This window comes from Ambystoma mexicanum, chromosome 3q (assembly GCF_040938575.1).
Source record: "Ambystoma mexicanum isolate Mex_15411 chromosome 3q, UKY_AmexF1_1, whole genome shotgun sequence".
NCBI classification, from domain to species: Eukaryota; Metazoa; Chordata; class Amphibia; order Caudata; family Ambystomatidae; genus Ambystoma; species Ambystoma mexicanum.
Window position 1 is genome coordinate 238297612 of NC_090926.1, and position 22435 is coordinate 238320046.

At 45.4% G+C, this 22435-nt stretch overlaps 1 protein-coding gene across 1 annotated transcript; it reads left to right on the forward strand.

Moving 5' to 3' along the window:
• The first annotated feature begins 279 nt into the window (after positions 1–279).
• Positions 280–15807, forward strand: LOC138582370 (keratin, type II cytoskeletal 1-like). The gene is made up of 9 exons (XM_069653633.1): positions 280–928; positions 1187–1407; positions 2908–2968; positions 3179–3274; positions 4915–5079; positions 10719–10844; positions 11561–11781; positions 13960–13994; positions 14530–15807. Exons 1-9 carry the CDS (start codon positions 380–382, stop codon positions 14823–14825), a joined length of 1770 nt encoding a protein of 589 aa, XP_069509734.1. The 5' UTR covers positions 280–379; the 3' UTR covers positions 14826–15807.
• The last annotated feature ends 6628 nt before the right edge of the window (positions 15808–22435 follow it).

The following is a 22435-nucleotide window of genomic DNA, read 5'->3' on the forward strand; positions in this document are numbered from 1 at the left end:
CTGCCATCTAATGCAACCTCACGGCATGTACACACGATCGCTATAAAAAAGATGATGTTATCAGCTTTTTTGACATGGAAGGATTAGATGACAAGTCGCAGAAGACTGAAGTCTGCAAGCCAAGCAAGTTTTTTTAATTCTATAGGTGTGATTAGTTTAACAGGTTGAGTAGGATGGGTCGCTGCCAGAGATGCCAAGCCCATGATTACTCTAAATTATCCTCGTTACTCTAATGTGACCAAGCCCAACATTTCAAACAGATAAAAGGTGGAACCTTGAGCTCCATCAACAGAGGGGTTCAGTCTCCTTCACTCTATGCTCTGTTCCTGCACAACCTTGCTCTTTCTTTCAATTTCTGTCCCCCACTACGGAAGCCACCATGAGTATGAGGCAATCCTCACACAAAGGTGCAAGAGGGTTTAGTTCTTCCTCTGTTGGAGGAGGCTATGGCAGTGCAAGAGGAGGTGGTGGTAGTGTAAGGACGAGCTCAACCTCTGCCTCACACTATGTAGGGGCGGGCAGAAGCAGCATGAGTGTTGTTAACCTTGGTGGAATTAGAAAGAGTTTCATTCCAGCCAGTCTCCCTGGTCACGGAGGCTATGGAGTTGGCGCTGGAAGCGGCGCTGGAGGAGGTGGAGGCCATGGTGGTGGTGGTGCAGGCTTTGGTGGTGGTGCTGGAGGCTTTGGTGGTGGTGCTGGAGGCTTTGGTGGTGGTGGAGGCTTCGGTGGTGGCGGAGGAGGTTTCGGTGGTGGTGCAGGCCAGGGTTTCCCAGTATGTCCTCCTGGTGGAATTCAGCAGGTCACTATCAACCAAAGCCTCTTGACACCACTCAACCTTGAGATTGACTCCTCCATCTCAAAGTTGCGCACAGAGGAGCGCGAGCAGATCAAGACCCTGAACAACAAATTTGCCGCTTTCATTGACAAGGTAAGGGTCGCACTTTAAGATAATTCCATTGAAATGTTAACTATTGTATATAGCATTCTGTTGAAACCATGTTTGAATGCTTTCTCTCCATCCCTAAACAGAAATCTAAGCTAAGAAAGACATTTGTGATAATGCTATAATACAAGTTAATATCGGTGCCTGCAACTTTTTTGATGCTTTAATCTGGTTTGTGCTCCAGGCGGCATCAGAGTCATGCAACTGATGTAAAATCGCAATATACCCCATCTATTGTTTAAGGTCCGATTCCTGGAACAGCAGAACCAAGTGCTCGATACCAAATGGCGCTTCTTGCAGGAACAGGGTCAGAAAGGTGGGACCAAACAGAACAACCTTGCACCCTTGTTTGAGAAGTACCTCATGAACTTGAATAAGCATCTGAGTGGCTTACAAAGCAGCAAGACCCGCTTGGATGGCGAGCAGAAATCCATGCAAGAGATGGTTGAAGATTACAAGAAAAAGTATGTCCATCAGTCCTGCTTCCGTTTTCCTATGTCATGTCATGTCATGCTTTATTATACTGCACCAGTCCACATTGTTCTATTCTAACAGCGCTGAGACTTGTCCACAATGTGCTTCATTGTGTGCCCCCCCATTGATCTCCAAACCTTAGCCGTAGGAGAGGAAGGGTGAGTGGGGAACTGAGTTAAACAAACATGACATATTTCTGAAGGTAGAAGAGGAGATGGAAGCTAAGAATGAAGTGTGTGATAGTTTGCATGACTCTAGCGCCAGAGAAGAGTGATCAAAGTGTAGCGATGATCGGGGGCAAAGGGCTACTAGCACACACTGCTCTAAGAATAAGCCATTCACTCGTGAGGACAGTTTCTGGTACTTCACAGAAGCACTGAAAGTGCTCAGTAAGTGGGTGTCTGATGGGCTTGTGCTTCAGTGCTCCCTTGAAGTAAGGAGGCGTGGTTCCGTTCGGTGTTACACCATAAAAGCGCGGTAATGAGTACTCACAAGGTGCTACCCAGGCGCTTGTGGGCCCACAGTTATGCAGCTGTTTGCCATTTCCAATGCTTTGTCATATATGACCGAGTGAAAAGACGTGTGTATTGATTGCATCACTTTGAGATACACCTTTAAGCACTCAGTGTTGAAGGGCGCAGTTGCATGCCGATCCGTGGGCATGTTTTCCGTGCAGAACAGGTTGGTCACCTGGAACACGATTCCTAAAGGAGTGAAGAATGTGTATGGTGTTGACAGTTGAGACATGTCCACCTGACACGTAGAATGTACTCAATGAGCCACCTGAATTGCCAGCATTGATCCGGCACGTGTTCCCATGACCATTGAGTGTCCATGTCAAGGGTCCTCCGGGGACGAGTTCCGAGCACATTGCGTGGGCACTGCAAGTGTTGAAGGCTGGGCAACAATGGGCAGTCCTACAGGCAAACGCCCTCCACCCATGCAAGGGTTTATAGTTCTGAGGAGGTCGTTTCAACCAGGATAACATAGTACCTAACACTGTGCACAGAAGAGACTTTTACTGAAACAAAAAAAGAAGCCCAGGTCCGTATCCCTGCGGCATTTCCAAACGTACAGCGTGGAAAGAATGGCGTCCATGAAAATAGGTAATTCAGCGATACATTGTGGCGCGGGGCGATTTTTGTCGTGGTGCAAAAGGTGCGTCACTGCAAACTGTATGTGCAGGGGGGTCACTCTATCTGCTGACACGAGCAGAGAGCCATCAGTTTGAGTTTGCATGTATACAACACACCGTTTATCTACATCATGGCCGCTCTTAGAGCCCCAGGCTTTCCTTGATTGCCACAACCGCCTGAATTTTTTCCAGCTGCGTTTCTTCTAGGCTTGAGTGCGCTGTGTGACAGCTACTATAGTATTGCACAGTCGCTCTGGCGCGATGGGGGCTTTGTGCTACGCCCCATTCCCCTATCACTGAACCTCTGTACACATCAGGATATGCTAATCAGAATCTCCCGTCTTCCGCCCGACAGATATGAAGATGAAGTCAACAAGCGTGCAGCTGCTGAGAATGAGTTTGTTACCCTCAAGAAGGTGAGTGATGAGTGCACCTGTGGAAGTCATTGCTACTGCCATGCATTCAGACTCGAAGACTAACGGCGCAGTGCCTAACAAAAGTAACAAGTCAGACTTACTCAAGGAAGCCCGCGCTAAGTGTGACATGTTATGTGAGATCCATTTTGTGTAGTATTGTGAGTATCCACGAGAGGAGGATTGATTTGTAACACTTTGTTTGTCTCTTAGGATGTGGATGCTCTCTACATGACCAAGGTGAAACTGGACTCAGATGTAGGTTCGCTGACGTCAGAGCTCGAATTCCTCCATACTATTTATGATATGGTAATCACCCTTCGACTTCCATATTGAAACATCCTGTACACATACATCATTTGAACATATACCACAGGGCTCTATTCTGTTGACGGTGATGGATGCCCAGGTTAATGGTCTCAATCTTAAGGTGAAGGCCTCTAATGAGGGTGAAGGTCACCCTGATGGCCAGGGCTCTACCACTACTAGAGCTTGGGCGGGGGCAAGAAAGGGTGGCCTCACTTTAGGTTCACATGACGCAGATTATCCATGTCCCCTTGACCAGTACCCGGTGTGCACACAACACAAGGATAACTTGGAATGGAGCCTTTATGGGACTTTGGACTCTGCACTCTGAGCTTGCTGATTGGCTAGAGAGCGGCACATTTTCCTGACCCGACATTAGACTGATCGAAGCTTTGGCAGCAGTAGTCCTGCTCAGAGCTCAGATTAACAGTAGTCTTCTTGCAGGTATTCCTGTTTCACGCATACACTGAGAGTAGTCTTGAATGTAGTGTTCCTGACCTGAGTTTAGACAGACAGGAGCCCTGGCTGCAGTAGCTCTGTTTTGAACTTAGATTGATAGGAGCCCTAGCTGAGGCTTTGCAGTTTTTTTCTTTTTTTTTTAGCTTAAACTGAGAGTAGTCCGGGCTGCAGTGTTCCTGGTCTGAATTTAAATTGACAGGAGCAGTGAATCTCACACTGCTGGTATGAGCTTCCACCAACAGGTGTCAAGGTTCCAGTGCACCTTATCTGTGCTTAGTTTGGAAGGAACAGTGCAGTTCATATTTATGTCTAAACCCCAAGTGACATCACTGTGTGTACTGACAATCCTTTGATGAGTAATGGCTTTCACTTTCCTGTACTAGTGTTCCTTCAACAGCTTTCCTTAATCTAAGATATGTGCACTAATCGCTTGCACTAATTCCTGTCCTGATGTTACATTGACAAGAGAAGAAACTCTAGTACATTGTGATCTTGCATTGATAGGAGCCCCAATGATATCACAATACCTGTCCTTATATCCCACTGACAGGAGCCATGATTCTAGCATAATACCTTTCCCAGTGGTCGGCAACCCGCAGCTCTCCAGATGTTTTGTACTACGTGTCCAATGAGACCTCACGATTTATTGCACTGGCTAGGACTGATCGTCTCCTCAACTTCCACCAACAGAAGCCTCAGCTCTACATTCTTATACTGAGAATTCATTAGCACAAGCCCAGGCTAGTATTCAAATGCAGAGCTTCCAGATATCGACAGAAGCACTTACTCTAGCATTCCCAAACAGGCTAGCACTCTGAGATGCCCTCCCCAGGGTTTCGGTTGGGCGTTTCAGTTCACAGGGCAATAGTCCAATATTCCTACACTGGCTTCCGGTCCGGGGTAAGATGTGTACCCATTCTTCTTGTAATACGTTCTCTCGACTGGAGTTCTAGTTTGGGAATCCAGCAGGTCATATTTAGTGGTGTGTGAAGACATGGTTTGAGTGAATGCGGCGATGTTTGCAGCCTGGAGATGGTTGTCACTAGAGAGGAAATGCGATGCCCTGGACATCTTGTGAGACTGTTCTCTTGCATCAGGATGATGCAGTCAGTTTAGGGGATCCAGCAAAGATGGTGCTCAGTGAAAGGTGATCTTGGCTGATTGGTGTCTAATGTTTCTTGCAGCAAATGTCCCATGCGCAAGGACAGACGACAGACACCCAAGTTATCCTGTCTATGGACAACAACAGACAACTGGACCTGGCCGGTCTCATGGCAGAAGTCAAGCAAACGTACGAAGAGATCGCTCAGAGGAGCAAACAGGAAGCCGAGAGCAACTTTGCAAACAAGGTATGGGACTTGGAATAAACAAGGTTTGAATGGATATTTCATTTAGGTGCATTCCCGCATGAAAACATGCACAACGCCTTGGGCTTCTGTACTGCACATGACCTGCACTCTTGACCTACCATTCAAGAGACAATCAGATTGCACATAGATGTGCACCGAGTGCTGTTCCATGAGCATTTGGATGAACACTTCACTTGTTTCGCCCACATCAGGTATACGTTCTACTGTCACTGTGCAAAAGCAGAAACTCCCCTGACTGCCTAAATCCCTGCCTCTCTACATGAGAACAGTGAATGCCACGCTGCCCAGTGTCATTACCATCTTGGAGCTGGGCACCTCATGGGCCGGGCCTTATTCTCCTTATGTTGCTTATCCTCATGGGTCAAACTCAATAGAGAGTTGTTGGGACATCTGATAATATTAGGATAGGAAGATTTGCACACTCAAAAATGGTCCAGTTAAAGAGTTTGTGCTTCCTTACGTTGCAGTCTCAACCTCCATAACATGCAGCTTAGAGAGTTCAGGAGTCATTGCGATATAGTCTCAAACTCCATAACATGCAGCTTAGAGAGTTCAGGTGTCTTTGCGATATAGTCTCAAACTCCATAACATGCAGCTAAGAGAGTTCAGGCGTCTTTGCGATATAGTCTCAAACTCCATAACATGCAGCTTAGAGAGTTCAGGCGTCTTTGCGATATAGTCTCAAACTCCATAACATGCAGCTTAGAGAGTTCAGGCGTCTTTGCGATATAGTCTCAAACTCCATAACATGCAGCTAAGAGAGTTCAGGCGTCTTTGCGATATAGTCTCAAACTCCATAACATGCAGCTTAGAGAGTTCAGGCGTCTTTGCGATATAGTCTCACACTTCAGAATATGCAGCTTAAACAGTTCAGGCGTCTTTGCGATATAGTCTCAAACTCCATAACATGCAGGTTAGAGAGTTCAGGCGTCATTGCGATATAGTCTCAAACTCCATAACATGCAGCTTAGAGAGTTCAGGCGTCTTTGCGATATAGTCTCAAACTCCATAACATGCAGCTTAGAGAGTTCAGGCGTCTTTGCGATATAGTCTCAAACTCCATAACATGCAGCTTAGAGAGTTCAGGCGTCTTTGCGATATAGTCTCAAACTCCATAACATGCAGCTTAGAGAGTTCAGGCGTCCTTACAATATAGTCTCACGCTCAGAGTATCCAGGTTAAAGAGTTCAGACGTCCTTACAATATAGTCTCACGCTTCAGAGTATCCAGGTTCAAGAGGTCAGGCGTCCTTACAATATAGTCTCACGCTTCAGAGTATCCAGGTTAAAGAGTTCAGACGTCCTTACAATATAGTCTCACACTTCAGAGTATCCAGGTTCAAGAGCTCTTATTTCCTTACTTTCGAATCTCGCACTGAATCACATAATGGTCTTATTGTTCAGGTATCCTTACCTTTTTGTTTTTTTATTGTTTATTTAGTTTCTTACAAAACCTTTTACAACACTGACATTCTGGTCACTTCATGAAAAAGAAAAGTCCTTTTACATTATATTAATTCAGCTTACTCCCCAGGCCGAGTATAATGTCACTGTCGATCTTGACCACCCCGCTAGCGACAGCCCATCTTCAGCGTTATTATCCCCCTTTGACCAATGATGTTTAGGAGCCCATATCTCGTTACAGGACCCCCAATCCTTTACTACGGTGTCGCGATAGCGTCAGAGCCGGGCTGCTCCGACGGCTTTAGGCATTCATTAAAAAAGTCAATTAAGGCAATTGATAAACTCACACATTCAGTTTCCACCATTCGTCTGCTGATAGAGATTCTGCCTCCCTGATGAATTTTGGATCTCATTTCTGATAAAGCCTCACATAACATCCCAGGTGCAGCAGGGTTTCATGAGACCCTATCTGTTTACAGAACCGGCAAGTTGAAGGGGCAAGACCATCTTTGTATCTGATCGCTAACATTTCTCTTGTCGGTAATAAATGAAGTCTCAGTTCCATTCACTGTGATCTGTATTTAGTGTCAGGGAATTTATTCAGGTACGGCTGGGGCTGTCCAAGGGATTTTGTCTCATTGTCCAGCTGCGTGTGGAGCTTGTATGCGCTTGCTTCCTCCACAGCTCGAATCCTGTCTGATTCCCATCGTTTTTTCCACGTTTTATCTGTATTTGACATCAGTTATTCAGGCGAGGAATCCACTGCCAGTAAAAGCTTTCAACATCTCTGTTCCCAGTTTTGGCCCATGAGGTTCTCATATGTTTGTCAATTCTTTGTGTAGTAGTTCAAAGCATTTAGTCTTATTCAAGTCTATGTATTTTCTAAAGAGACAGAGAGATTTCCAGTCCACCGAGACCTCCAGCGAGATTAGGCCCTGCTCACGTCTCAATATCTGCATTGGCGTTGATTTAGGTACGCCCATTACCCGCTTCCAAAATTCGCCCTGCATAAACGACCAAAATTGGCCTTGTGCGGCCTCTGTTGACTCTGAGCCATAAGTTAGTATTGGAATTAGTTCGGCTTTACAGAAATCCATCACTGGTTGCATGGGAAAGGCGCCTGATTGGACATTGCTTCTGCTTTCCCTATGAGGCTAGCCGTGTAGCCATTCTCGACAAGATTTTCCGAGAACAGCAGGCCCAGATATTTGAAAGAGGTGACTATCTCCAGTTCCTCCCCATCAATTCGCCAAATAAATTGTTTTTTCCCCTTGGAGGAGTACTGAAGTTGCATCCCCTTCGTTTTTTCCTGGTTGATGGTAAGTTTGTTTGTTTCGGTTTATGCCTCTAGATGATTAAATTGTCTCAGAAGGCCTATTGGGGTCCTGTCCACCAGGACCAAATCATCTGCATAGAATAGGTGTCTCAGCTCTGTTCCTCCAGCCTTTGGGCAAACATTTTTGCATCCTTTCATGCAGTCGTGTAGGTCACGGAAATACAGATTATAGATGTAAGGAGCCAACGGGCAGCCTTGTTTGACTTCACGCTCCGTTCGGATTTTAGTCGACATCAGCCCCTCCCCATTACATTTTATTCTAAAGGCTGTATCTGAATGTAGAGCTTTAATGTGTGCCATTAAATCCGGAGGACATTAGATTCTTCCATGGCTAATGCTGTCAAACGCTTTGGAGAAGTCAATGAATGCCAAGAAGCATTTCTGTTTTGATTTGATCATTTTGGTTTTTAGCACGCAAAGCAAGAACATTGAGCTCGATGTTCCGGCTCCTTCAGTAAAGCCGAATTGGAAGAGGTCTTGGTGGCTTGAGTCCATGGCCCAACTTTTCAATCTTTGTAGCAGAAGTGTAGCATACAGCTTCCCCAGTACATCTAAGAGCGCTATCGGCCAGTAATTCTCTGGGTTGGCACCATCTCCTGTTTTGAGAATAGGTTCCACAATCATCTCTTTCATGACTCTGGGATAGATCTTGTTTCGAGCACTACATTTAGAATCACATCCAAGGCGGCTGCCCATTCAGTCAGGTTCTCCTTTAGCATCATGTTAGTCAACCCATCTGAGCCAGGTGCTCGAGAAGCTTAGTGCTTATTATGAAGGAAATTAAATCCTCTTGGCTGTATGATAGGTTACAAGGCGTGGCTCTGGTTCGGCTTGTTGGTTCATCTCTTGGGCACATGTAAAGATTCATATAAAGTCTATCCAGTCTTTCTCTCATACTCCGTTGACCAGCGGCTGGGGTTGTTTACCAGTAGCCGAGTTTATAATTGCCTATGACTCTCATGAGTTGTTTTTCCTCAACATGGTTTCTAACATCAACTGTGCGTTTTTTATCAGGATTTCCAATTTCTTGGATTTTACCCAGTTCTTGTAGGTCTTCTTTAATGTAATAATTTTGTATGCATTTTCGTCCGCATCCATCTTTAGTGCTATTTTCACGTCTCTTGTTAGCATTTGTTTTTTCCTGGCAATTTCCAGGTGAAAGGCGTGTTTGTGAGCTGTTTGGGTGTGCTGCATGAAAGGTTTTGCCTTGTGGTGCGTCATCAGCAGCCCTCACTTGTACTCCTGTTGTAGGTTGGCTTTTTAAAGTTTGTGTCAATGTTATGACATCTTGCTTATCCATCCCTAGCCTGGTCCCTCCATTGTCCACCCTCAGATTCGGGTTGTAAATATCGTTCAATGTTGAGTTAAGTTCATGCCAATTGAACCTTAGAATGTTATGGCCGCTCTTCTCCGTATAAAGTACTTCTAGTAGGACGATCGAGTTCCAACATGCCAGGTAGGTTTGGGTACTTTATCCTTTTCCAGTGCAGCCTTCAGCACGTGGAAATGGCAGGATTTCATCAATTGAGCCCAGGCCTTCCATCTCTTAGCTTTCTTGGGACCCAGTATTTGTCGACTTGGTACCTCCCATTTGTTGACCGGTCCTGCAGACCAGATTAAAGTTGCTGCACACAATGATCACACTGTTTGGTCTGCTATCTGCTTCTTCTATGAGTTTTGCCACTTCTTGCAGCATTTGTGCTACAGTCCTTGTTTCCGGATTCCAATAGGTGTTAATGAAAGTGAGGTACTTTCTTCATTACGTTGTGTGCTCCCCTTGGTGGATCTTAGTCTCAATCTAGTTGACTGCAGGTATGGTCGGCAGTTTATTGGAGAAATTGGCTCATACTGGGTCCCTGATTTCACCAGAGTTAGGTGTCCTGCAGCTGGTCTGCCTCACTTTGCAATCTCACACTCCAAAACGTTAGTGGGAAAGAGTTCTTGTGTCCTTACCTTGCAGTGACACACCCCAGAATAGGCTGGGTAACTATCTCAGGTCCTTTATTTTACATTCCCAGACTATAGAACGTGTTTCCTATGTTAACGCTCTTTTGAGTCCTTACTTTGCATTCTCGGAAATAACATTGCAGCCTTACACTGCAGAAATGAGTGGGTAAAGAGTTCACGTGTCCTTGCTTCATGCTACGCGGGTTTAATTGTCATGTAGTTTCAGTGAAACCGTTAAATGCTGTTACAGAAAATGTACACTAGTTGCACATGACAGTTATATTGCCACACTCCATATTAACTTGTACTTAGCGACAGCTACACATGCATTCATTGTGACCAAAGCAAAGGCAACCTAACTTCACAGCACGCGCCACCTGGACTTCCTTCCGCCAGCAGGCCAAACGAAGATATAGTGCCCTCATCGTCACTGCAAAAGCTGGAGCAAGTAGCATAGGCGCAGGAAGGATGGCCTGCACATCACACACAGCTGCCTAGCCTCCCGGTACCAGCAGAAAGAAAGCAGTCTTCACGTCAAAAGAGATCATTGGGGTGGGAAAAAGCTTCGGCAAAGCTTGAAAAAAACAAGTGGGATGCTTTTGTTGAAAAAAGGGGACGAATGGTAGGTCTTACTAATGGGTTGCATTGCACTTCAAACTCAGCCTGTGTTGTCAAAAGACCTCAGAGGAATGTGGATAAAAGCAAGAGTCTAGGATTGTTTCAATTGAAACTCATTGAGGAGAACCTCCACAAGCACCGAGCAACAGCAGATCCTCATCTCTGCTGATCAAGGATTTGGCATGTTCTGGTGCAGGCGGTCCTTACAATGGTCTCTTCATACTGTACTTTGACATGACCCGGGGACATTGAGTGCCTACTGAACTCCTGGCATGCTGCCTCTATCTAACCTTTTCCTGTTTCTGACTCTCCAGTACCAGCAGCTGCAAGCTGTGGCTGGCCAACATGGCGACCATCTGAGAAACACGAAGAGTGAGATCTCCGAAATGAACCGACAAATGCAGAAGCTGAAGGCAGATATTGAGGCAGTGAAGAAACAGGTAGGACACGAAATTGCCAACAGGTGCATCTTTCACTTCTGACCACTGGAGACCACAATAAACAAGCAGAACGGTGGGTTTTGGCGGGTGATCCTGGGGGCCTGCATTGTGAGGGTGTGCTTCAGAGAGATGCAGAGGCATGTGAGAAACGCTTAGCAACATTTCACATACATCTTTTGCGTTCACGAGAAATTAACCTCCAACCCCATGTGTACAGGCAGCTCCCTTCTCTTTCATGGGCATGTCTCACTTTTGTAATATGACAATTGTAAATGTATGCTTTCAGAATTACAGCACTCACCTGAAGTCTGGCACATACTGATAATTCAGATGCTCAGAAATGTGTTCGATGATATTAACCATTTTATACAATATGCATGTTATTGACAACCACAAAAAAGTAGCCCAAGAGCTCAGTCCACCAGTCCTCTAGACCAGGACTTTCCTAATCCGATCCTTGAGAGTTTAAACCACACCAGTTTTTCATGAAAACCACTGACTGTACTAATTCATTTAGAATCACTATAGCAGAGTGTATTTTGTGTGGTTATCCTGCAATCCTGTTGGCTCTTGGGGACTGGATTTAGCTGCCCGGATCTAGAAACAATAATCTTTCTTAGCTACACGAAAATGTTGTTCACACTGCAATACTGTAATTCAGGAATCCTCCAGAACACTGACCGCTACTGAACAGGTTTCCGTTTTGCTCTTTGTAGATTACCAGTGTGCAGGCACACATTGCAGAGGCCGAAGAACGGGGAGAGCTTGCACTGAAAGATGGCAAGAAAAAATTGGCTGACCTCGAGGCAGCCCTTCAGAAGGCCAAGGAGGAAATGGCCCGCCAACTGAAAGAGTACCAGGATTTGATGCGTGTCAAGACGAATCTGGATGTTGAAATTGCCACCTATAGGTGTCTGTTGGAGGGTGAAGAGAGCAGGTTAGTGCAGGGCCCGCCAACACCCTCTGCATATTATTGTACCTAGTAATAAGCAGGTGGATGCCTTCTACCGAGATCAACGTTTGGACATAGCGCTCATTTTTCTTTCTGCTTCTGAAAACGCTCATCTCAGCAAGACATTCCAGTGAGAACAATGGCAGATATGATATGACACGGAATTACAGATGTGCAGTCAGTGCTTTAAGTGGGGTAAGAAATTGAGGGGGGGACTCATTTGAGGGCGTGGCTTCCGTGGTGGGCGTGGCCTGAAAGTGCGCAAACCATGGTAAGGTGCTCAAACAAATATATACATGTATGTAAGCTTTTATATATTTGTGTGAGCACCTTAATATGGTGTATGTACTTTTGAAGCCATCTTCTATAAACATAGAAATGTTACATTTTTCTATGTTTATAAAAAGTGTCTTGATACGTACACAATTCAAGCCATCTTTATAATGCTTTGAGGACGGACAAAACCTGAGGTGTCTTTGTCCGTCGGGACAGTTTTATAAAAGATGGCGTGAATTGTGTAATTTTCAGCCCATATTTTATAAACACAAAAATAAAATATGGATTGATAAGTACACAATACAAGCCATCTTTTATAAAGCAAGGCCAACGGAAAAAGACGCCCCGGGCTCAGTGATCTGTGCTCTGCTCTGCAGAGCAGATAGATTATAGAGCGGAGGGGTCTTTGACCCTCTGCGAACCCGGGGGCTCCATGATCTAATCTGCAGAGTAGATCACAGAGCTCCCAGGTAAGCTGAGGGTCATTGACCTGGGAAGGGGAAACAGAGGGACCATAACTTCCTCTTGTGACCCCTCCTAAGAGGGGGCACAAGAAGAAGTTACAGTGACTGACAGACGTGCCAGCCAGCGCCTTGCTGAAATTGCATCTTCCAGTTTCAGCAGTGCTGTGGCTGGCTGGCACTTCTGTCAGTCACACAGCTGGCTGACTTTAAAATGGTGGGCGCATCTCCCGTCACGGCTATGGCTGTGGTGGGATACTGTGTCCTGCCATGGCTTTGAGGGACTGCGGGCCCCAGCAGGGCCCCGACTCAACCCCACTGTTTAGAGACTGCCGGGCCCAGCTGGCCCTGGCCCACTTAAAGCACTGTGTGCAGTGCCTCTCATCAAGATAGGAGTTTCCGACTATCAGCCATCTTTCTCCTCCCTCCACCGGTGCGTGAAAGCCATTTGCACCCCGAGGGTTGCTGTGATGTAACATGCTCCTACACCCCTGGGGCTCAACATGGCAGCAGGGAAAAGGCAGTGTTCAATCTCACATGGCCGCAAAAAGTAAATGCTTATGAAAAAGGAGCTTTACCAAGTCTTGGTGAACTAAACTCAGCTGTCCCACTGCTCCATGCCCTGCATGCCGCAAGCGAGTCCCATACTAGGCTCCACCTTATACTGAAAGTTCACAAGAATGAGAATACCAGGCCAATGGGAGCAGTACAAATGCGAAAACTAGGTTAAGAGAGATAGCAATGGCAATGTGCAATGTTCAACCACCATTCAAGCTATAGTAAAACTTCAAACTTTACAGGGCATCGGATTTTTTTTTAAATTGGAAGTTCCTTTGGGTATGCAGGTGTTGTTTGTGTTAGTGAGACACTGCTGCAGATGGTATAAATCATATTGATAAGGCTTGTGTGTGTCCAACTCTAAAAATAACAATTTAGTGGAAATGATTGTATCAATTCCTGTCTTGCATGAACTTTCAAACCCCCATGGATTACAGCTGAAGTGAAGGAACCTAGTCCAAGTGTGAGCAAGCCACGCCCACGTCCATGGACACTGGTCCCACCTGCCCCAAGAGAAATGGAGTGCAAGAGCTGCTCCAATGGAAAGCCAGCGCGTGCCTTCACGTTTACTATTGACAGAAATGACTGCTCTTAATCCCGAGGGAAAGGAAGAGGAAGAATGCCCACAGTCAGGTGTCCAGTCTGCAGCTTTTTGCAAGTCATGTTTGGCACAGTGTTAGCAGAATGATACCAGCTTCTGTTTATCATGGCCTGTGTGTCCATGAATATGTATGCCCTGTACTGAACTAATGGAGTAGGTCTGATGGATAAACAATGCACCTGTTTGCCTGCTTGGTGATGCTTCTGCTTACATCTGAAAGGACACGTGCCCAGCCCATTTCCCACAATCTCTTTCTTTCTTTTTCAGGATGTCTGGTGAGACCCAAAGTAGGGTCAGCATCTGTAAGTACCCGTACCCTGGCTCTTTCATGTCTTCACTGGGAAGGGGGTGGCCTTGTTACTAGATAAATACCGGTCAGAGCTCTTTACAAAAGCCTCAACAACCTCATACATGTTCTTCACGTGGTGGAAGGTGCCTTGTCCCAGCTAATTGATGAAACGGGCATGAGGGATTGCATTCATTGGATCGCAGGAAGATTCATAACTGTGATCCATGTGCTGCGTCTTGTACATCCTATGGGGGCTAAGCCATACCTGTACATACAAAGATCATGCTAAACTACTCTACGAGGTCCTGGTCAGGGCCTCTTCTGAAACTAGTGATGGTCTTCGCTCAGAGCACAGTAATTTCAGACTCAAGCTGCAAGCCATCATTTCTGTGTCAGCAAGGTTTCATTATATCCTATTTCTTGCTTGCAAGCACCTGTAGAGGTTAGCTCAGACATGTTACGTATACCAGGAAAGTCCTTAACTCAATGTGTTTTCCCGGGATGGAAGTCCACTTTTGAATGAATCTCTTGTTGTGTGTTTATTGCAGCTGTGGTCAGTGGGAGTCACAGCTCCAGTGGAGGAGGAAGTGGTGGTGGTGGATATGCCTCTGGAGGAGGCAGTGGCGGACATGGCTCCGGAGAAGGAGGAGGCAGTGGTGGCCATAGGTCCGGAGGAGGAGGTTTCGGAGGACACAGCTCTGGAGGAGGTGGCGGAGGACAGAGCTCCGGAGGAGGAAGCCGATATAGCTCTGGAGGTGGAGGATATAGCTCTGGAGGAGGCACCAACCGTAGCTCAGTGGCTGTGGCCTCAACGACTTCAAGCTCTACGAAGAAATCCTATTAAGTCAGAGATTGAAAAACAAAGTAACCAGATTCTGCCTAAATGAAGAGCTTTCTTGCCTGCTGCCAGCAGCACCGACCATTTAAATTATCCATCGCAAAACATTTATTTCCATCTCTCTGTCTCATCAATACACTGTACCTGCAGATTTCTAGATTATTGGTATCTGCGTCACATCAAGGTTAGACTTTGCATTATTCAAGATCGCAAGTGACTATTAAATCCTAATAATGGGCAAGGTCACGCCTAGAGGGGCACGATGGGAGAGGAGATCTATGTTGATAGACTGCTACCTGCTATTGGGATAGAGGAGAGGAGAGCTGGCAGTGGGCGGTCCCTTCCATCGCAGCACTACTCCTGCTGTAATCCCCTTGGCTGCTGCAGTCTTAGGCTTCATGCTGCGCAAGTAATTGGTGCTGTGCTGCTGCTGCTTCCCCCTGGGTATCCTTGCATTCTTCCCACCAGGGAATCTTAAGTTTGAATGGAATGCTTTCCTCAAAGAATGCCAGCGTAACGTGCGTCAAAGGCCCCACCATAGACCCGTGTTGGCTGCTTCATTATTGGGGCGTACGGTAGGCTGGCATCTGTAATGGAAAAGTGCCGGATACCGAGGTTGAATTGCTTTCTCTTTTCCGGGGTTGGGGGAGTGTTTTACATCTTGACTTCTGTCCTTCTTGGTGTCAAGTCAAGGTTTTCTCTTCCATGCAATATGAATTCACAGGACTGAGGAAATCAGCAACTGCCATACGGCCTGAAAAAGACACCGCACGAAATAATTTACCACCACAAGGAAAACGTGGCCAAACGTTCCTAACTTTGTAGATGTCCCAACTGTGCGACTGTCGTTGTCTGAGCGTGTTCGAATGCCAGGCTTCCTGGTGCTCTGTTATGTACATAGAACCCTGTTCGTATTGCTGGTAGTGGGTGCTCAGGGCTCACGCCCTAGTCTCTCTTGTGTCTCTCAATAAACAGCATGTCAAATTCATATTCAATTGTTGGACTTGGTGTTTCATTTTTTTTTAGCGTCGCTCCAAAGCAATGGAAAAAAACGTACTTGCTCCAAAACTGTGAAAGAACTGTACAGGACTTTTCACTTCTAAACAAAAACCAAAGTCCTAATATGAGATGTAGCAATTCCCCTGCATTTAGGAGTGCTGTAACATCTCAATTACTCCCACATCATTCATCATCAACCCACACATACACATATGACAATGTGCACCCTAATATATAAGGGTTCTACTTCTCTCTCGGAGAAACAGTTGTATTTGACATGCTGCACTTACAGTAATAGCAGAAGAGAACCCCTCACTTCTGGCATTCCATCCCAGGTAGATAGAGAATGAAGACTCCACAGATGGGGAAGAAAGGAGTATGGGGAATAGTGAAGCGGATCTTGGATCTCACACACGAGCCGGGGGCAAACTGAAGCTATGCACTCTGTGGCCAGACCCTGCTGTCCACTAGGAACCTAGATGGCTTTACCCCCTGACTCGATGTTCCAAGCTTTGTACCGACCAGCTCTCTTGTGGGAAATCACACCTTCCTTCCAGACATTACGTTCCAATCAATGGTGCAGGCCCTGTTCTTCCTCAATTGGACGGTGGCAATGTCCTGCACAGCATTCTACCCATTTCCACTCTGGCACCCAAGAGAAACAACCTCCACACTGCAGCTTGCTTCTTCAAAGAACTCCTCAAATCTGACCATATGTTTCAACTACAGCAGTTGCCCCTTTCACTTTCAAGACCAGCTGCATCATTTACAAGGCTGGCAGTATCTTGCACACTCTCTCCTACCTGACCAACAAGGCCACCATCTTTGGTTGCCAACTCTCCACAGGAAGCTAGGACCTTTTCAGATCACAGCAGCAGAAATGCAAAAAAACAAATCCTAGGAAACATTGATCTTCACCCCCAGGCTGTGGAGCCTCATACCTGTGAACATTGGATATGCACTCACTCACATGCAGTTCAGAAAGGGGTTCAAGGCCTTCCTCTTCAAGATGCATCATCTTCACGCACTGTTTCTATGATACATCAACATCCGAGACACCAGTGTTCCACGGATGAATATCGGGTTCTAAACCATCAATCAGCCCCACATCTCTAGTACACCAGAAGGGATCCGAAAAGATTGTGAACACAAGCAAATTATAAACATCCTTGTCCAATTTTGGTACTGTCGAGGTTTTATAACACGGCACACTCCAGCCAGGGACTCCTTCCCCCGACAATGAATGTGGCACACAATAAAAACGCTTATCTTTAATAAACCACAGATTTGTTTTGAGTAGGCCTCCAACCTGTCTCGCACCCATCTTCCCGAACACCCCATGTCACAATGGACTAGGAACCAGGCCAGTGTGTATCAATTAGATATTTATTTAATGGAAAAGGAAAGATATTCAAAATACAATTTTGCAACAGCCACCAGTGTTGTGGTAACACAAGTGCAATGATTCCTACAGAACAATTGGTTCCAAATCCTAACACCGTTCACATGGATCTTTAATGACAAAACAGTAAAAACGTTTTTAAAGCAATTGATAGCAACACGGTTAAGCACTCCGCCTGCAACACTCACCCACAAACATCAGCTAACTTAATTCCTTTTGAATGGAAGGCAGTGGCAAGGAGTAAGGATAGAGGGAGAAAAGTCATATTTGGAATAAAGCCCACCACTCCAAGATGGGAAGTCAGAAAAGAAAACGAAAACCCATTTTTATAGCAAAACGGAAGAATCGGATTTGGATGATTACTCGCAGAGCAACTCACAACTTCGGTTGGACAGCTAGAAAGAACATTTGTGTGGCTACACTTGAGGAGATAGGGTAGCTTATAGACTACTAATCAGCACACCAGGGCAACGTGGAAACAGGGTAGGAAAATCGATTTTGAGGAGAAAGCAAATGCAAAAGAAAAATACACACAGCAAATGGAAATTCGTTTCACATGGCACTTGTAATGACAGGTAGCTAAGGAGAGGTGCTTAGTTTTGAAAATCGCAAATCGTTTTCTATGGACAAGGACAGATGCACGTAACAGGTAAGATGCTAGCAAAAGTGGTTGCTCTCAATGGGACTACGGTTGAGGTTTTTAGTAGCACAGATGCAAATAGGATTTCGTAGGGAATGCACACAATAAACTGACAAATTCGGTATTCAGTGATGAGACTAATTCTGTTGAGGCAATACTTTAATGACTATAATTATAAAAAACACTCAATGAAATTCTTGATTTCAAATGGCAACAATATTGGACGTGAATTTCAATGGGGGAATTAGATACTCAGATCTTATACATAGAACTGAAATATTTATCAAAGGAATATGCTAACATACACGGGCTGATACAGATTCTTCTATGGGAAGGTGAATGAATTATACTGGCAATTTGGCACTTTCAATGGGATTTTCTGAGGGATTTATGTTACAAAAAGAGAGGTTTATGCAATTTGGGATTGGGGTTATTTGCTACTTACAAAGTAAGTTTTGGTTTGGGATTCTGGACAGCCAGCTGGATCTCAGGACTCTCTGGACAGCTAGGCAAGGGTTCTGCTCTCTGCACTCTCTTGGATGGGATCAGCTAGGCAAGGGTCTGGTCTCTGCACTCTGCAAGATGGTAAGGTGCAGTTTCCTTCCATCCTCTTTCTCCTGTCTCCCTGGATTCTTCTCTGTGCCCCTCTGTCCAGTACAGTCTCCCCTTATATAGCCCTAATGACATCATTTATTTTACAATCTGCGGGAAGTACCCTAGAATTACTCCTACCCTGGGATAGAACAGCCTACCATTCCTCCCTCCACCCACAGGCATCATTGGTTCAAGGGGAGAGAGCATCATCAGCCTGTTTGTCATTTATTATAGTTATTTGTTGTCCGGTCAACTTTTTAGAAGAACTAAGTCATATATCATAACTTCTAACTTATACTAGACACTGTCATAAGGAATAATAGGCAGTTTTAGGGGGTTATGGGGAATTAGGAAAACCAATAGCCAACTCTGTGCGAGGTAGCATGTCCCCTTGGCACCTTTTTGTCCTTTTCATGAAATGCATAATAGTTATCACTCTGGAAATGATCAAGCATTTTCATAATGTATATCTCCATCTTTCCACCAACTGTCATATTTCTCCCATTTTAAAATCAGCCAGAAACGAGTCTTGACTGGCCATTTAAGTTCACAAAGTCCTAGAAACATGCACTTCGTTTCTGAAAATCCGCCTGGAAATCACATGGATAAATATCATAAAATTAAATTATTTCTTATTCTGAGTGCTGGGAAACATGCCTAAAATGCATAAATCCTTTAATGTCAATTTGGAAGATCTGTCACATATGGGAGGGTGGTGCTTCATCCCCCACAGCCAAATGTCTCTCCCTGGCTCAGCTTGCAACAAAAGACTTTTATTGCACCCTTTGAAGTTTGTCAGTTTGTCCTTGGGAGTGGGTGCAAAAAAGGAACTCAAACTTCTTGGTCAAACTCTGGCCACGCTTGCTTTCTTTGTCTTTCCTGCTAGTACTGCCTTCTAGTCTGGCAGAGCAGAGGATCATCACGCCCTCCGCCACATCACATATCATTGCGGAAGGGTTCACTTATTAATGCGACTTCCAGTGGGAGGCCAGGCTTTCAATTGAGTTTCATGCCTGAGCCCAAAAACTGGTTTTACTGGTATTCTGAGTCGTTTTCCAAGGTGGCCGCAATCTTGTGGGGACAAACATAATGTACATTGTGTAGCCAACTTCCCAACCGCACACTGACATTTCTGTGCAAGCAAAAGCTACTGTCTCACAGTGGCTTTTAAACATCATTTCCCTTATTTTCTTTCACACGTGTGCAAGCCGTATTTCATTTAATGTTTGAAATGTGGTTCAGTAGGTCATCGGCTTACTTTTAATTTGGCCTTTTTGAGTGGGTTTGCTATTACTGTTGGTTCATGGACACCGAGGGGTATGGCACAGGGTTCTTTGATGTGACATGCAATAAAAAGGACAAGCCAAGCCGTTTTTTCCATTTGCAATGTTTTGAGCGCTACGGTTCACATGAAATGGAAAACAGAAGCCATGTTGGGTTGCAATGTTGAACTCCTTGCCTGTCATGTGAATTAACAGTAAGACAAGGCCATTCTTTTGATGTAGTGCAAGGTTGTCCAACATACGGCCCACGGGCCACAATGCGGCCCTCCAAGCCATTTCATGTGGCCAGCGAGGCTGTACAGACAACATTGAACAAATAAAGAAATAAACTGGGCCGTGGTGGAGGACAGTTACTGCCTCTGATGCCCCTAAAAGGCGGGGGGGGAGCACCAGAGGCAGTAACAGGCCACGGCCCGGTTTATTTATTTATTTGTTCAATGTTTGTCGGGTCCGTGGACCCGATTAATTTATTTATTTCTGCAAAACATTGCAGAAATAAATAAATTAATCGGGTCCACGGACCCGGCAAACATTGAACAAATAAATAAGTAAACCAGGCCGTGGCGGAGGACTGTTACTGCCTCTGCCATGGCACGGTTTATTTATTTATTTGTTCAATGTTTGTCGGGTCCTTGGACCCGACTAATTAATTTATTTCTGCAATTGCAGAAATAAATTAATTAGTCGGGTCCAAGGACCCGACAAACATTGAACAAATAAATAAATAAACCGGGCCGTGGTCTGTAACTGCCTCTGGTGCCCCCAGCACCAGAGGCAGTTACAGGCCATGGCCCGGTTTCAGGGGCGCAGAGTATGAGGGTGCTCTGGTCCCCCTAGCCCCCCAGGCCGGAGAGAAGAGACGCAGTATGGATGGCCCTTTGTTCCATCAATACTATGTCTCTCTCTGGCGGCCCGGGTAAAAGCCGGGTAAAAAACAATGTTTAAAATGTGTGGGATGGATGCAAAGCAAGATGCTCTTGTTTTGCATCTGTCCCTCAATTTCTAAAAATCGTTTTGGTTCGGGTATACTTCTACATCTGTGTGCACGGATGTAGAGGTACACCCAACCCAAAACGATTTTTAGAAATGGAGGCACAGATGCAAAGCAAGTCTGTCCCTCAATTTCTAAAAATCGTTTTGGGTTGGATGTATTTGTACATCTGTGCACCCCGCTTGGCAAGAGGGGTGCACAGATGTAGAAGTACACCCAACCCAAAACGATTTTTAGAAATGGAGGCACAGATGCAAAGCGTCTGTCTCCTAATTTCTTGGTAAGAGGGGTGCACAGATGTAGAGGTAAACCCAACCCAAAACGATATTTAGAAATGGAGGCACAGATGCAAAGCAAGTCTGTCCCTCAATTTCTAAAAATCGTTTTGGGTTGGGTGTATTTGTACATCTGTGCACCCCTCTGTGCACCCCTCTTAGCAAGAGGGGTGCACAGATGTAGAGGTATAATATGCCCAGAGGGATCGAATCTGTGTTGCTCCTTGTCGTCTTGCTTCCAAGGCGAGCACGTTGCCCCTAAACTGTCCTCCTGAGACTCTGAAGATCTGAAGTACATTTAATGATACAGAACCAGAACTATTGAGCAAGTCTAACATCATCTTCATCATCATCAGAATAAATCAACACTGTTGTGGTTATACAAGAGCTAATATATTTAAAGGGATGGAATTACTCCAAATGCAGCAGCACTATTCAATAACCCAAAGTGTTAAGCATAGTTAATGTGAAAATACGACACTTCTCACCATTGGGACAGTACTGCCTGGGACAGAGTTTCACAGTGAAGAAGTGAGCAAGTGATCCGGGGTATGCAGCCCACACACACGCATGGCATTCCCATGCACCCACTTGCGCGATTTGCACCAAATTAGTGAGATTGTGCTCCAAGGCACACGCACAGTCTTTGCTCTGAGGTTTGACACACTCACAGGATGGGATGGCATTTCGTTCTCCTATCCTAGTTGAGTTGCTCTGCCTTTTGAGGACTACTACAACCTGGATGATTATAGAGGGGTGGAGTAGGGCAGTATGGGCCTACTAGAATGCAACTGGAAGGCTTAAACCTCCTTCTTACTTGCCTTTAGTATATGCAATACATGCTATCCAATGTTTGCACTGTTCTGCACCCCCCGTACCTCTCGCACCAAGTTGGCGACTACATGCAAATGCGGTCATATATGTGCTGGTTATGTCACTTCCTATATTTGGGCACCTCCCGGGAAATTCATAAGTCGGCTCCCCTGCCCAATTTATTTATTTGTTGAATGTTTGTCGGGTCCGTGGACATGATTAATTAATTTATTTCTGCAATGTTGGGTCCGACCAATAAACCGGGCCGTGGCAGAGGACTTTTACTGCCTCAGGTGCCCCCTGGAATTGGATTATGCTTCTTTCATTAACACAGAAGTAATGTATGTGTATTACACTGCACATGCTCAGGCAGCATCAATCATGCTTTGTAGAGGACAATGCTGGCCTAAATTGGGAACAGCCAGCATAGACATGTTGCTACAGAGGCATATTTTGGGCACAACCAGAATGTCAATGTGTTACATCAGTGACAGTGCTGTCTTACACTGTGGACACATTGATCATTAAAATGTGTTGTGTTCTACAATGTTCTTGTCTGCTGTTAGTGACATGGAATGTACATGTTCCCCTGTAGAACAGATTGTAAATTTATGGCTTT

What these genes read in the sequence shown, in the direction of transcription:
- LOC138582370 (XM_069653633.1), top strand. Translation starts at nt 380, where the DNA reads ATGAGTATGAGGCAATCCTCACACAAAGGTGCAAGAGGGTTTAGTTCT. An exon ending in AGAGCAACTTTGCAAACAAG is followed by an intron (nt 5,080 to 10,718) that starts GTATGGGACTTG and finishes CTGACTCTCCAG; the next exon opens with TACCAGCAGCTGCAAGCTGT. An exon ending in TTGAGGCAGTGAAGAAACAG is followed by an intron (nt 10,845 to 11,560) that starts GTAGGACACGAA and finishes TGCTCTTTGTAG; the next exon opens with ATTACCAGTGTGCAGGCACA.